At 47.0% G+C, this 14134-nt stretch overlaps 1 protein-coding gene across 11 annotated transcripts in view; it reads right to left on the reverse strand.

Annotated features, from left to right (window-relative positions):
* Window positions 1-14134, reverse strand: part of PDSS1 (decaprenyl diphosphate synthase subunit 1) — a 39933-nt gene that overhangs the window by 4204 nt on the left and 21595 nt on the right. For 10 of the 11 annotated variants that reach the window (XM_055543654.1, XM_055543650.1, XM_055543646.1 and 7 more), the window contains 4 exons: window positions 11908-12019; window positions 11675-11784; window positions 4793-4873; window positions 4585-4698 (listed from right to left, as the gene is read on the reverse strand). In XM_055543654.1, coding sequence (XP_055399629.1) covers window positions 4585-4698; window positions 4793-4873; window positions 11675-11784; window positions 11908-12019 — 417 coding nt within the window. Of the gene's footprint in view, window positions 1-4584; window positions 4699-4792; window positions 4874-4944; window positions 5036-11670; window positions 11785-11907; window positions 12020-14134 lie in introns of all 11 variants that reach the window. The other variant, XR_008701411.1, reaches the window with a different exon arrangement.

Here is a 14134-nt window from a genome sequence, read left to right on the forward strand (position 1 = left end):
TTGGCCCCAGCGTCATATTTTAAAAACTCTTCAGGCATTTCTAATATGCAGCCAAGGTTGAGAACCATGGAGTTAGAGGAGACCGAGACAGAAGCGGCAGTCAGGTTACTGGAGTGAAATTTTTTTTTTTACCGGAGTGAATTCTAAACACCAGTTTAAGCCGATGGCAGTTAAGAGGAAAACAGAAAACAGGTCCAAGGTGCAACGAGGAGAAAATCTGTCCTGTAGTACTTAGCAACCAGGTACGGGTACTGTCACCATGAACAGAACCAGGAAGCCAGACACCAAATCACTTCCTCCTCTAGACTGAAGTTCAAGGCCTGCTGCTGCCGCAGCTGAGCTCCTCCGCCTCGTCTATGTTAGGAAGGAGCCAAGCTACACGATCAGAAACCTGTTCTAACAGCTTATAGTCCGTGAAATGAGGTTACAAGGTGTGTGGTTCCGGCCAGGCAGTGCTCAGGGCAGTGGCCAGTGCTCCCCTGGCAGGGCGCCTGGGGGATGAAGTCAGCTTTGTCCTGGAACCACCATGGTGTTAGCAATCCTGGAAGGGAAAATAGGTCACACAGAAAAATCTCAACTAGATGGCAGCAAATGACGAATGAAGAATGTTCCTTTCGGAACAAAGTACGTGTCCAGACAAAGGAGAGGCGGCTGATAACTTTATGAAATGTAAAGAGCGGCACCTGGTTAGTTCTTAAATGAAAACCAGTGATAGTTTCAGGTACTGGTCTTTTAAGAACAAAAAATGTAAGTTTCATAGGAAAGCTCCCATCAGTCAATTTGAGTGCTAAGAGTCAAACCAAGTAGGGTCTCAGTTGCTTAACACCACATTTCACAACTGGATTTCTAGAAGGCTGTGTATCCTCAAAGCTAATGTGATACTGGTCCAACAACTGGTAAAACTGCCTTTTTTAGGGGAGATGAGCATCTTCCTGCAGTACCAACAACTGGAGTAAAATATGCTGATAGGGTGGTTTCTCTTGATTCCTTTTACTATGAAAAGCACTGAGAAAGCAAAATTTGGGGGAAAAAATTTTTTTTCCATTGAGTGTTGACTACATCTTTCCTTTGAAGCATGAAGTATATGCAGTTTTAATATGCAAATATCAAACTCTTCCCGTAGGCGTTCCTGTTCCAGAAACTTGAGAGAAGACATGAGAAATGCACCAGGCGGGAGGAGTGCTGGCCTGCCTGCAGACGTACTGAGGCAGGAAAGTTCTTGCTGCCTGGGCTCTGATTTTAAGAGGATGTCACCTGTGGCCGGAATCAGAGTCTGACTGTGAGGTCTGTCTGTAAACTAATGACAAAAGGTGGTCGGTAAACTGTGGTGAGCTTGTTACTCAAGCAAAAGTTAGGGGTGACTGTAAGGCGGCAACACTCACAGCAATAGCAGAAGCCCGTGCAGCTGGTGCGGGGCTGGTGGTGGTGTCGGCAGTTGGAAGCATGACTACAGGTTGACATTTAGGTCTGCTGACTGATCACAGAAGGAAGAGATGCAGAAGAAGGAAGGAGAGAGCTTTTCAAGGGTATTTGGGAACAAATATAATCTCACCAAAAAAGAAAACAACTTCCATTTGGTTTCTGAAGATCTTGAAATCCAACCTCTGTTCTTTAAAGGTTTACTTTAATGTTAAGGTTTGTGTCTTTTATAGATAGTATAGTATGTGTACACATACACATGGGAGTGTGCTGTCATCTCCAGGACTGCCCCAGAAACGTGCAAGATTTTCTTAAATTCCCAGTTGACCGAAAAACCCCTTCTGCGAGATTTTAAAAATAGTGAGTTCCAAACAGAAGGGGTTTCTATCAACAAACTCCCAATTGTAAGACAAGTCAGCATGCTAAATGAAAGGAAGAGTGGTCTCCCAAAGTTGCTTGTCTTGGTGCAATGAAACTCAATGTTCTTAAGTGGAAAAATTCAAAAATTAATCTGCAAACAAAACACACCTACCTATGGAAAAAGATGACAGGCATCTTGGAATTACTCCACTAAATGGGCAAACAGCAAAGGCTTGACATGGACTCTTGAGTGTCTTCAGAGCCTTTCCAGCATGGGAGAAGCCAGTTCCCTGCTCTGGGTGGCCTCTGGGGGCTCAGACGGGCCCTTTGGACACCAGCGCTGATCCCCACAGGCAGCAGCAGTTAATACTGAGCGTGTGGGGACACGACACTGGTCTGAGAGGATGCAAAGCCTGCTGTACCATTTACCCGAGGCTTCATTCTGGCCAAGTCTGAGCATCACTTTCTTATTTGCAGAAGGGACATACGACCTACCCACAGAGGAGCTGTGAGATAGACGTTAAGAGCAATGCGTTTGCCTTCAGTGGAGATACTGCACAGTCTCATGTTATTTTATAGAAACTGTTTTATCCCAAGTCAATTTTAGGCCCACAAATCTTGACAAATTTCTGACCAAGAATCTTAATTTTTGACAGTGTGAACTAGTAGAGCCTAGACATGATGTTTTATTTGAAAAGAACTAAAACATTTGACTAACTGTAGGCCCGTGCGCCTCAAGACAGAAGAGTCAGTCTGCTTAGGAAACAAGTCCTGTCTGGAGCGTCATCCTGCTCGGCCTCACTCCAAAGGCTGTGCCTTAACCCCTTTTCTGGGCAGGTGGGAGAAGCCTGGCCAGTGAGGGTGAGTGTGTGCCTCGCGATGCTGGGGTGTCCCTGTGATACACAGCTGTGCTTTCGTACACTGCATGCTTTTGTTTGTCCCTTTTCCTTTTTTAAAAAAACCATCACTTCTTAATCTCTCGTAGACAACTGACAAGTCAATCTGTGGGAGTGGTCCACTGCCCTCCGATGTCACTCCCTCCATATCTGCAGGCAGAATTAGTGATACTCTTTTGAGTAGAGGAAAGTAAATGTGTTTCTTCTGAAATAGATTCGTGGTCAAACACAATCAGAAGAGGCAAACACTCTGCATCCTAAGGTTGAAGCGGGACCCCACTGTTAACTGAGTCCCAGGGGCTCAGGACAGTTAGGTAGGCTTGGGGAGACTTCTGACGGCACAGCCCCCTGAGACTTTCAGCAGACTGCAGGCTTCTTCAGGGAGAGGCGCGTTCCCCAGGCATCCTGATAGCCCAGGGACCAGGGGCAGCAGCTCAGAGCGCCGGGCCCAGCTTGTGGCTCCTCACCCTCGTTTTCCTCACTGGGGTCCGGGAAGGAGCCGCGGGTCTGCAGCCAGTACGCCTCTTTCTAATCAGAGGCATGGATTACATGGACGTGGCTCGTGAATCCTCTGCTTTTTTGAGCTCATAGTTAAAAAAAGTCCCTCACTCACACTTTAATGCACACAAGTGATCTGGCAGATTTTTGTCAGAACATATCGCTCTGAGTTCTGGCTGGGCTAGTCAGAAGAAAGGAGCCACTCCTCGCAGCCCTCACACTTCTCACCTCTGCCTCAGCTTCCCGAGGGGCCGCCCAGAGCCTGTCCCCAGCACCTCTGTCCCCGGCCTCGCTCTTCCGTCCCCTGCTGCCCCCAGGCACCCGCCTTCTCTATCTCCCTGTGTACGGCTAAAAGATAAGACTGTTTTCTTACACCAGAAACTGAGCAAAAGCAAGGTCACTGGTTTTTAGAAGATCAAAATGGATCCAATTTTTAAAAATCTGACCATAAGAAAAAAAAAACAAATGGAATCACTGAGGTCTATGGAAAACATGATTTATCTTTGTAAATTCTGAGAGAAATGGAGGCAAAATATTCAGCAGACGACAAGTTACAACATTCTGGACCAAAGAGCTGATTCTAAATTTCACAGCCTGGTGATGAACATTTAGCTTTGCTAAATAATGAATTAAACATGAAGATGAAAATCTATTAGAAAGAAGTCCAAATACCAGCTAATGTCCTACTTCTTTCAAAGAGAGCATTTGGCAAGCCAGAAGCAGCATGGCCCGGGGCCAGAGCAGGAACTGGACGGGTCCGCCCTGCGAGTCACTGAGGCTTCTCCGAGGCTTCCAGTTTTTCATGCATATTAAGGGGAAGATGATGGTAGCTTTACTTCCTTCCTTAATAGACAGCCCCTCAATCTGGACCAAGAAGAAACTGTGGTCCCAGTGCATCCCTCTGCTCTTGACATTTTTGAGGCAATGGCAGAGGCTCGCTGAGAGCAGCCAACAGTCTGGTTAAATTTCTAGAACTGGAGAATTACTCCTGCTGGGGGCCTTCCTGTGCCTGTTTAACGGGCTCTGATGCACAAAGTCCAGCCCTATAATGGAGATGTGGAAACTGCCCACCCTGTCAGTGCCCAAGACACACAGAAATGATCGCAGTGCTTCCTTAAATGCACATGGCACTTAATGCACACAGTATCTCCATGCATATCATCTCAGGTAATCCTTACAGTAGCCCTGGAAAGAAGCTTATAATCTTCTCCATGTTACAGACAAGGAACCAGAGTTCAGAGGCAGAAATAACTGGCTTGGATGCTTCAGTCCTGTACTTGGGATCACATCCAGAACTCTGGTCTATTAGAAACGCTCCCACCTCATCTAAGCTTCCCATCAGCTATGCCGGCAGGTACCGGTCCCACAGGGCCTCCCGGAAGTGTGTCCTAGGCAAGTGCATAAAACCTACCTGCTGACAAGCAAATAAGACGGGGCCAGTGGCTAACCCAAGCTTCAGGTCGGCTGAGGTCGGTTTGCCCATCTGTTCAGAACAGGAGGTGAAGTCCAGGACGTCGTCTATCAGCTGGAGAGGAAGAAAGGGCTGTCACAGCCCTGCCACACCGGTATCCCCACCGCCCTGCCCGCTGGACCGCACCCCTCCAGAGCAGCAGACCAACCTGAAAAGCGATGCCCACGTTCTTCCCGTACTGATAGGCAATCTCATGCACCGCTGGGTCAGGGCATCCCAGGACAGAGACCTGAAACAGAGGATCCCGAGGTAAGCTGCTGGAGGGCAGACGCAGGGTGGCGGCCCCACAGGGATTCATACCTCCTCCTCAGAAAAGAGGCCATGAGGCTGGGTGTGCAGCCAGGAGAGACTGCTCTCAGGAGACCAATCACAGAGTGCCTGTGTGTCTGACCTGTGGAATAAAGGACTTCAGTCTCAGACTGTTTTCTTAAATTTCAAGAAAACTCACCTTTCCCACCTCCTTTCACTAGACAGGCCATCTTTCCCACCGCTTAGGGAACAATGAGATAGGACTAGACCACTTCTGCAATGCGGGAGACTTGGGTTGGGAAGATCCCCTGGAGAAGGGAAAGGCTACCCACTCCACTATTCTGGCCTGGAGAATTCCATGGACAGTCCATGGGGTTGCAAAGAGTTGGACACGACTGAGCGACTTTCAAAAGACCAGTTCTGCTAGTAGTCTTTCTGACGTGCAAACCAAACAGACTGCAGTATCTGAAATGCTGTCTTCCAGTGCCTGGCAAACCTGGCCTAACTGTTAGCATGATTTTTATTTTTCTACTGACTTACCCTTATTTTAGGAGTAGAGATCTGATCTAATCGTACACAGGATGTGGCCATACTTCATTTCCCCATTTGTAGTCCTTATAATCATTTTTGTTGATTTCACTTGATTCTGAAAAGCTGTTTTTTCTTGGTGTCTGTACCAGCCTCAAGCCTCACGCTTCAGACACAGGTGTGGTTCTTCCGTTACCTAAGGACAGTCCCCGGTCCTACCGTTTCCATGCTTCTCTCACAAGAAGTCAGGTAACTGTATAAAAGCTTTTTTCCCTGTTCAGTGAGGGAACAGGACTTCTAAGTCTCCTGTAAAACTCAAAAAGCCCAGCTGGCACTGGTCACTCAGCACTTTTCCCACTGCTCTGCTAAGCATGCAAAGCAGGCCCAGCCACACTTCAGAGAACGGGGGTGGGGTGGGGGAGAACACTCCTCCAGGGGAGAGAGGGCCTGGACTGGCCCCGAGAGCCAGACAGAGCTCTTCTGGGCCTCCCGTCTGACCTCAGCCCTCACCTTCGTCGGCCTCTGGGGACACGGGGGACCCTGCTGGGCACAGGCAGGTGGGCGCCACAGTGACCTGGGCCTCCTGTCTGACCTCAGCCCTCTCCTTCGTCGGCCTCTGGGGACACGGGGGACCCTGCTGGGCACAGGCAGGTGGGCGCCACAGTGAGCCTGGGGGGCTGCGCTTCTGCCCCTCAGTTACCACCTGACCTTCGTGATCCTGTCTGTGCTTCAGTTTCCTCGTCTGTAAAGCCAAGGCTCACAAGCGCCCACAGCAGAGGCTGGAAGGAGGACACGTGACGCCACCCGTGCTCTCTGCACACCACGGGCGTCTAGCTGTAACCCCAAGTGTCTGCCGAGACTGTGACCAGCCCTCCTCCTCCGCTGCTGTGCCTACAGGAGCCGGGGAGTGTCCTGGTCTGCTGCCGCAGCCGGAACACATAACCTGAGCAGGTTTTCAGGACTGAGTGAAGCCCGTGCCTGTGTCATGTTTGATCATGTGTCCTCGATAAAAACGCACACGTGGTAAAAGGCCAGGTGGCTGCTTACTTGAGTGAATGATAAACTCAACTGCTCTCAACAGCAGAGACCTTACCACCGGCAGGCACTGACCCACGGTGGGCTGTAGGGAGGGATCCATGAGACCATCGGGGGAGACAGTGCAGAAATTGTGAAAGAAGTCAAGAAATGCATCAACCTGGCTGAGAGAATGAGTGCGTAGCCAGGCTCGGGCAGCCTGGGACATGCTGAGCCCAGAAAACAAAGACATCCCCTTTCTAGACAGAAATAACTCGTAAAGCAGTTCTGTAGAGGGTGATGCTATTTCCTATGCACAAAGCAGCACAGAAATACAAACTTCCTTCCTGAGAAGTCGATTTTTAAAAACGCCATTCCATTTCTAAACTCAATGGATTAAAATGTCTGGAGTACATAGGATAAGTAAAACAGATAAACTGTGCCTCATCTTAGATCTCACAACAGCCTATTAATACCTCTTCTGGGGCTGATGAGGGTAAAAGTCAACAACCATTTAGCACTCTGCTGGGCACTATCCTGAGATTTCTCACATTGCCACTCACTGAGGAGGCTGGCGCTGAGACACAGCGGGAACCAGGCGTCACAGGGTAAGGAGGTGGCGAAATCAGGACCGAACCCCAGGTGGTCTGCCTCAGAGACTGGTCCCAATCACATGGATCTGCTGCCTTTAATGGGCCTCAAAGTCAAGGCTCAGAGAGGCCGGTCATGGCGCTCAGGAAGCAGAGAGCCCTGAGTTCGCCTCACCACCCCCCCAAAGCCAGGCAGTAAAGGGACTGCTGCTCAGATTGCCCACGATGGCATGAAGAGCACCCCTCCCCTGCTGCCCCTGCCCCGTGAGGCCTGTCTGACCAGGAAAGTCAGAAGTGACACAACCCAAACCAGAAAGGGGGCAGGCTGACGCGCACGCGTCTCGTCTCAGCCTCAGAGTCGCCCCACATCTGAGTCCTGGGGAGGGTGGAGCGGAGCTCAGCTAACTGTTCTGTCTGAAGCAGGTCCACAGCCAGGCCACAGGGCGCACGAGTTGAGGGTGGGTGGTAAGGACCACACCTCTCAGGAGACTCCTCTGCACCTCTCCTCAAAACCATCAGAAAGATCACATCGACAAGGGCATAGCCCTTGACATCTATCGAGCATCTCTGTCGTTAAAGGGTGTGTTTACATCACTATGAGAGTTAATATACGTACTGTGGTCTTATTAAAAATAATGGAGATTATTGGAGCTACACCATTATATTAAAAAAATACCAAAACAGGTGGTTGTCAGAAATCAATGGAAAACACTGGGAGAAAACTTTTTCAACATAAAATCACAGATAAAGGGTTAATGTTCTTCATATATAAAGAACTCTTTAAAACTGAGGAGAAAAGACCAACCACCCATCAAGAAAATGGGCAAAAGACATGAATATACAATTCACAAAAATTAAAGAACTGAAAACAGCCCTTCAGCATCTTAAAAGGAGCTCTACTTCACCAGAAAAGAGAGGTGTAAATTAGAACTCCATTGTAACACCATTTCTCATCTATCAGACTGTCAAACACTCAAGTCTAAGGCTACATTTGGTTAGCGTGGCTGTGGGAAAACAGGCAACCATGTTAACCATGGGCCTTGGGCAGACAGCCCCTGGGAGGAGCACACAGCGGTTCCGTCCTCAGCCGACAGCTCTGGTTTGCCCGCCTCACACCCCCTCTTGGAGCTGGATCTGGGCCAACAGGTCCTGGGAGAGGCCGGCCACAGAGGCAGCCCAGGTCCCAGGCCACAGCCCAAGTTCCACAGCCACAGTGCCCAGGCCCCAGCCCAGCCCACTCCACACCACGGCCTAGCGCCACGTCTGCGACACACACACCCCCAGCGTGCATGGCAGCTGCCTTACGAAGCCAAGACACGGAAGCAACCCAAGCGCCCAGCAATAGAAAACTGGTTTAAGAAGATGTGTACACACACACACACACACACACACACACTGGAATATCACTCAGTCACAAAAAGGAATAAAATACTGCTATTTGCAGCAATATGGATGGAACTTGAGAATACTATACTAAGTGAAGTAAGTCAGAGAAAAACAAATATTATATGATGTCCCTTATATGTGAAATCTAAAAAATAATAAGAATGAATCATTGAATACAAACCAGAAACAGAGGCACAGCAAACAAACTTATGTTTACCACTGGGTGCAGGGATAAATTAGGAATATGGGATTAAGAGACAGAAACTACTATAAGTAAAACAGATAAACAACAAGGATTTACTATACAGCCAGAGAATTATATTCAATACCTTATAATAACCTATAGTGGAAATAATCATATATATATATATAATATCACTGAATCACTTTCCTATATGCCTAAAACACAACTATATTTCAAATGGGAAAAAAAAAAAAAAAAGATTCTCGACAACTAAATGCAACATGAGATCCTAGACTAGATCCTGGGCCAGAAAACAACGTTCCCATTTGTTCTAACAATATTATGAGAACTACTAACATTTGAATAAGGACCACGTGTAGGCTAGATAAGAATATCATATAAAAATTAGGCGTTCTACAGCTCTGCCTCACAAACCACGGCTCTGGGGCGGCCCTCTGCAGCTTTGACAGTAAGGCACTAGGGAGACAGTCCACCGATTCCAGGCCACATGCAGCGCTCGAGAGAACAGAAATTCAGGGGAAAAAGAAACAAGGAGAAAATGAATGAATACATGAATCTGCAGGGTTATCGTACCCAGTTCTGGGTTCAAATCTCTGCTCAGCTACTGTCTGACTGGAAAACACTGGATGGGCCGCCAGACCCTCTGGCCTCATTCCCGTGAGGCTGTCTGGGGAACAAGGCACAGTGTTCACTGGTAAACTACACAATGTATTTTGTGTGACTATGTACAGAAACAAAGAGCCAATCACCTTTTAAGATTACTTCTATTTTAACATCAGTCAGTGTCCCAAAACAATCCTGAACAGCCCTCTCTTAGATTTAATACCATTTTTCATTAAACAGTCCTTAGGACAATGAACTGTAAGCTGTGAGGTTTCCTTCAAATTGCCATGACATCCTGAGTTTCATTAGTTCTTCTCTAATGCTTCTGATGTTTAAATTCTTACCCCTTCTTTTTGGTGTCTCTAATTTGCTTTGCGTGTGTTCTCTCAGAGCCCACGTGTCTGTGTTTAAATACCAAAATCACATAAAAATAGCAGTTTTGAATATATAACACCTCTGGAACATCTCTCCCCATAGGCACTTATATATAGAAACTTTTATTCAGGGAGCTCACACTAGCATTCTGCTTTATTAATTCTAACAGCTCTGGAGCTCAGGAATAAATCACAAGAAAAGTGGGCAGTTCAGGGCTGATGGCAGCCTGCCTCCTAGTGGACAGCCTGAGACGTTTCACTTTTAATGAGGTCCACCTGTGCCTGCCTACCTGTGAGGGACGAGGCCCTCTTTATGAACGAATACACGTGCGGCCCTGTCTCTGGCTTCCTAAGCGGAGGACAGCGAATGCAGTCTCTCCCCGATGGCTGGCTCACTGAATGCGCGCTCCCGCTCTGGCTCCGGGGCAGCGAGCGCAGCTGCCCTGTGGAATGTCCACTCTGCGGACAATGACCCTCAGTGTTTCAGATCCAACTGCCCCGCTAATGGCTGTGCTTCTCTCTGCAGCCTCAGGCCCGTGACGATTTCACTGTCACCTAACACACTAGTGAGCCTGGGTCTCCAGCTTCATGGAGACGTTGGCCATCAAGGGTATGATGGACAATGAAACATCAATGTTCTTAAGATTAATTAAGATTGAAGGCCATCATTTAAAATTTTTCTTTTTTCTAATTTAGCATTCTTGGGCCTATCCTATTTTTGTCTCTCTTTTTTTAGAAAACCACACTCACAATTTCTGGGAAATTAAGAAAAAATGCTCTTTCAATAAAAAGACAAAAATGGCTGAGATTGTGGCCATCATGGTCTACATAATTCACATTCCTTTGGGTTTTAATTGGGTCTTTTTAGGAAGAAGTGTTGTTTGTCCTCATTCTTTTTTGGCTCAATTACAATTACACATTTCTTGACACTTTTCCAGACACATTACTGGCAAGGGGCTTTTTCACCTAAGAGGCCTGAGAAAAAGCTCTCTTCAACTGTAATTATGTTAAGAGTGTATCATGACAGCAACTGACACGTGCCCCTTAGCAGTTTCCCTTTCTTGCTTTAATCACAGGGACTCTTACTTGGCCCAGTTTTCATCCTGCGTCTCTGCTAGGCTGAAAGACGGTCAGATGAATAATTCTAGGCAGAGAACTGTCTCTCATTCATGGGCTAGCACTGAATGATTAAAGACAATATTGATTTTTAAAAAAGGAAATTATGTGAAGAGGGGAGGGAAGGCCATTGAGAAAGTAATGGGTACAGAAAAGTTATGGTTCAGGCTCAGCTTATACTCAGAAGCAGGACTTTTTTATAGTCCATATAACTGGGAGGGACTTATTACTCATAGAAGAGGACACAGAACACTGGTACAATCTGTTAGTCGGATATTCTCACCCAGGTCAATATTTAAGAACACAGCAGAGCACTTTATAACTTTTTACATGTACAATGTACAAAACAGTGTGTGGTAACCATGAGGGAGACCATTTATGATTAGTTGTTCAAAATGTTGCACCCATTTGGAAATCAGATTGGGGAATATATTAGAAAGCTTGTCTTGATTCGACTCCTAGGAGGAAAGATAAAAAGTTGATGCCTAAACAGCAAAAATGAAAACCACAGCAGAAGTTCTCTTCTGTCTGGGGATTCTTTACTCAATTCTTTTCTCAATTACTCTTGGGATTTTGGTCACTATTTTAAGATTTTCTAGTGCAACTTTTTCTATGAGAATTAGCTCCCAAGAAAGAGCTGCTCCTGCTGCTAAGTCACTTTAGTCGTGTCCGACTCTGTGCGACCCCATAGACGGCAGCCCACCAGGCTTCCCCGTCCCTGGGATTCTCCAGGTAAGAACACTGGAGTGGGTTGCCATTTCCTTCTCCAATGCATCAAAGTGAAAGTGAAGTTGCTCAGTTGTGTCCGACCCTCAGCAACCCCATGGACTGCAGCCTTCCAGGCTCCTCCATCCATGGGATTTTCCTGGCAGGTGTATTGGAGTGGGGTGCCATTGCCTTCTCTGAAGAAAGAGCTAGGAAGCTTTTTTTTTTTTTTAACTTGAAAAGAAACAGAACGTACATACTGCTTTACAACTGTTGGCGATCAGACTTGCAGTCTTCTTGAAAGTCTTCTCAAGGTAGTGTGCAAATCTTTCATTTTCATTTTCTTTTGACCCGAGCTGAAGAAATTCACCTACAAAGAAGGAAAGTGGTCAGGTGAGGGTTTTGTTTTGTTTTTTGTTTTTGGCAGGGGGCGGGGGGGAGAGCTGGTAAAATACTAAGAATGAATAAAGAAGAAAAGTCAGAATTAACCTACCACGCACCAAATCTTCAATCACTTGGGTTAAAATAGATATAACAGTTGTATTTCCAATTCGTGCCAGAGCTATTGATGCTGCAGAAAGAATTAAGTCGCCAGCAAGGACAGCCTAGAAAAGAAGAAAAACCTTCAGAGAAAAGTGTCCGAGCACTGGAGCCAACAATGAAGTTTCTCAGGAGAGAAGTCCAGAATGGGAGGGAGGGAGGGCTCATCCTGGGTCTCCGTTTTTCCTCTTCCTCAGTGGGATTATTTTACACATTTGGGACCCTGTTTGAAATCTCTGGGCTCTCAGAGATTACCCAGTCTGTCTCTCCAGTTGAGAGCTGAAGAAATGAACGCCTGGAGATGAGAAGTGCCTGACGCCCTGGCTTCATCCTTGGCCACCGCAAAATGCATCCCACTGCCTTCATTTAGTTCTGGACCATTCGTTCTCCCATCGCACCGTGTGGCTACACCTCTGCACTTACTGTTTCTTCTGCTCAAAAAGCCCCTCCCCTTCACCTGGCGCCTGGTGTGCAGGGTTAGCTCAGGCGGTACCTGCAGGAGGTCCACTGAGACCCCTCGGTCTGACCTGTGAGCACAGCGCCCCTCAGGTACTGCTCTCCCTAGTTTTTTCCTATTTGCCAAACCCCTAAGGGCCCAGATTGCGAATCACCCAGCTAGTACCTGGCACACACCATGGTCCCACGTGTGCTTTGCTCAATGAAACCTAAACCAAGGGCCCTTGGCTCCAAGTTCAAAGCTCTTAGTACACTATTACATGGCCTCTCATTCCAGAACAAGGCATTTTTTCACTGAACACGCATGGATATTTTTTCAATCTTCTTTACATGATGAGTTAAACGTTTGCACTGTTTGCAATTAATTATAAATCATACGATTGGATTATATGCAATAATCAAGTATACTAATTTGCATACTTAAAGATATGCATAAGTGTTAAAGAGTAGTTATAAATGATAGAGTTCATGGAAATTTTAATCCCTAGAATATGCAACATAACCACATTTTCAGTCTTTATTCCACACAGCACGTGGGACCTAAGTTCCTCAACTAGGGATTGAACCCATTCCCCCTGCAGTGGAAGCGTGGAGTCTTAACTGCTGGACCACCAGAGAAGTTCCAAGTTTTTATTGTCTATTAGTTCTCCGGCATTTAAAAATTAGTGATGTTCAGTTTGTTTACCAACTACACATCATTTTATACAACATACACTGTATGAGGTACCCTGACATAACTGTAAATACACATGATAAAGTCACTGTGCACATCGTGACTTACAGGCTCACAACATCCGCCTCCACCCCACAGCTCGAGCAGCCGAAGGCTCAGGATCTCCGAGCTCCTGCCTCTTTCCTCGCCCTGGGGATCCCCGGGGCCAAAAGGGAAGTGAAGCTGCCAGACTGGGGATGGCTGGGATGATGGGTGAAAGGAAAGCGGGGCTAGAGACACAGGCAGGGAATCCAGGGCTCACGGAGGCAGTACTGTGTGGATGGACCTTTACTGGTAACACGTGGTCTTGTCTGAGGGGCAGGGAAGGGGAGGTGGCCCCGGGCAGGGCGGACCAGCCACGCAGCTGAGAGAGGCAGTGAGGGTCGAAACACGATCTCCCGTTTGCACCCAGGAGGCCCCCAACAGCAGAGGCACTCACGAGAGGCACCAGGCAGGAGAAAACGCCAACTTGTTCACTTAGCCTCCTCTGCCCAAGTGCTCAAGTGGCCCTGAAAATGGACACAGCAAACTGCAGGACACGTCACAGGACACAAAACCCTTTCATCTAAAATTGGCGATAAGAGGCTTACGATTGAAACTGCGGACTTGATTATACAACAGAATTGTGTATACTAAAGCAAAACTGGCATGCAAACATAGTAATTAAGGCATTATTTCTTCTTTGACTACGACTGGCAAACAGATGGGAACCAGGTACCACAGACATGTGAGGGACAGGAAGGAATCGAGAGGGAATACGTGTGTGTACGTGTGTGTGTGTGTGTGCGCGCGCTTGTGTATTTATACTTTTAGTTTTATTTACTTGTCCTGCACTCTCCCATGTGGTGGTTAAGGAATTCAGGTGAATCTGAGTAATCTGAGCCTGAGTAAAAGGTGTGATTCCTCATAAGAAACACTTTTTGGATAACTACAAATATGCTTTCCTTAACTGAATTCTATGTAAAACTGTGATTAAATAGAAATAGTAAGTTTATCTTTCTATGGTATTATC

Source organism: Bubalus kerabau, chromosome 13 (assembly GCF_029407905.1).
Source record: "Bubalus kerabau isolate K-KA32 ecotype Philippines breed swamp buffalo chromosome 13, PCC_UOA_SB_1v2, whole genome shotgun sequence".
Taxonomy (NCBI): Eukaryota; Metazoa; Chordata; class Mammalia; order Artiodactyla; family Bovidae; genus Bubalus; species Bubalus kerabau.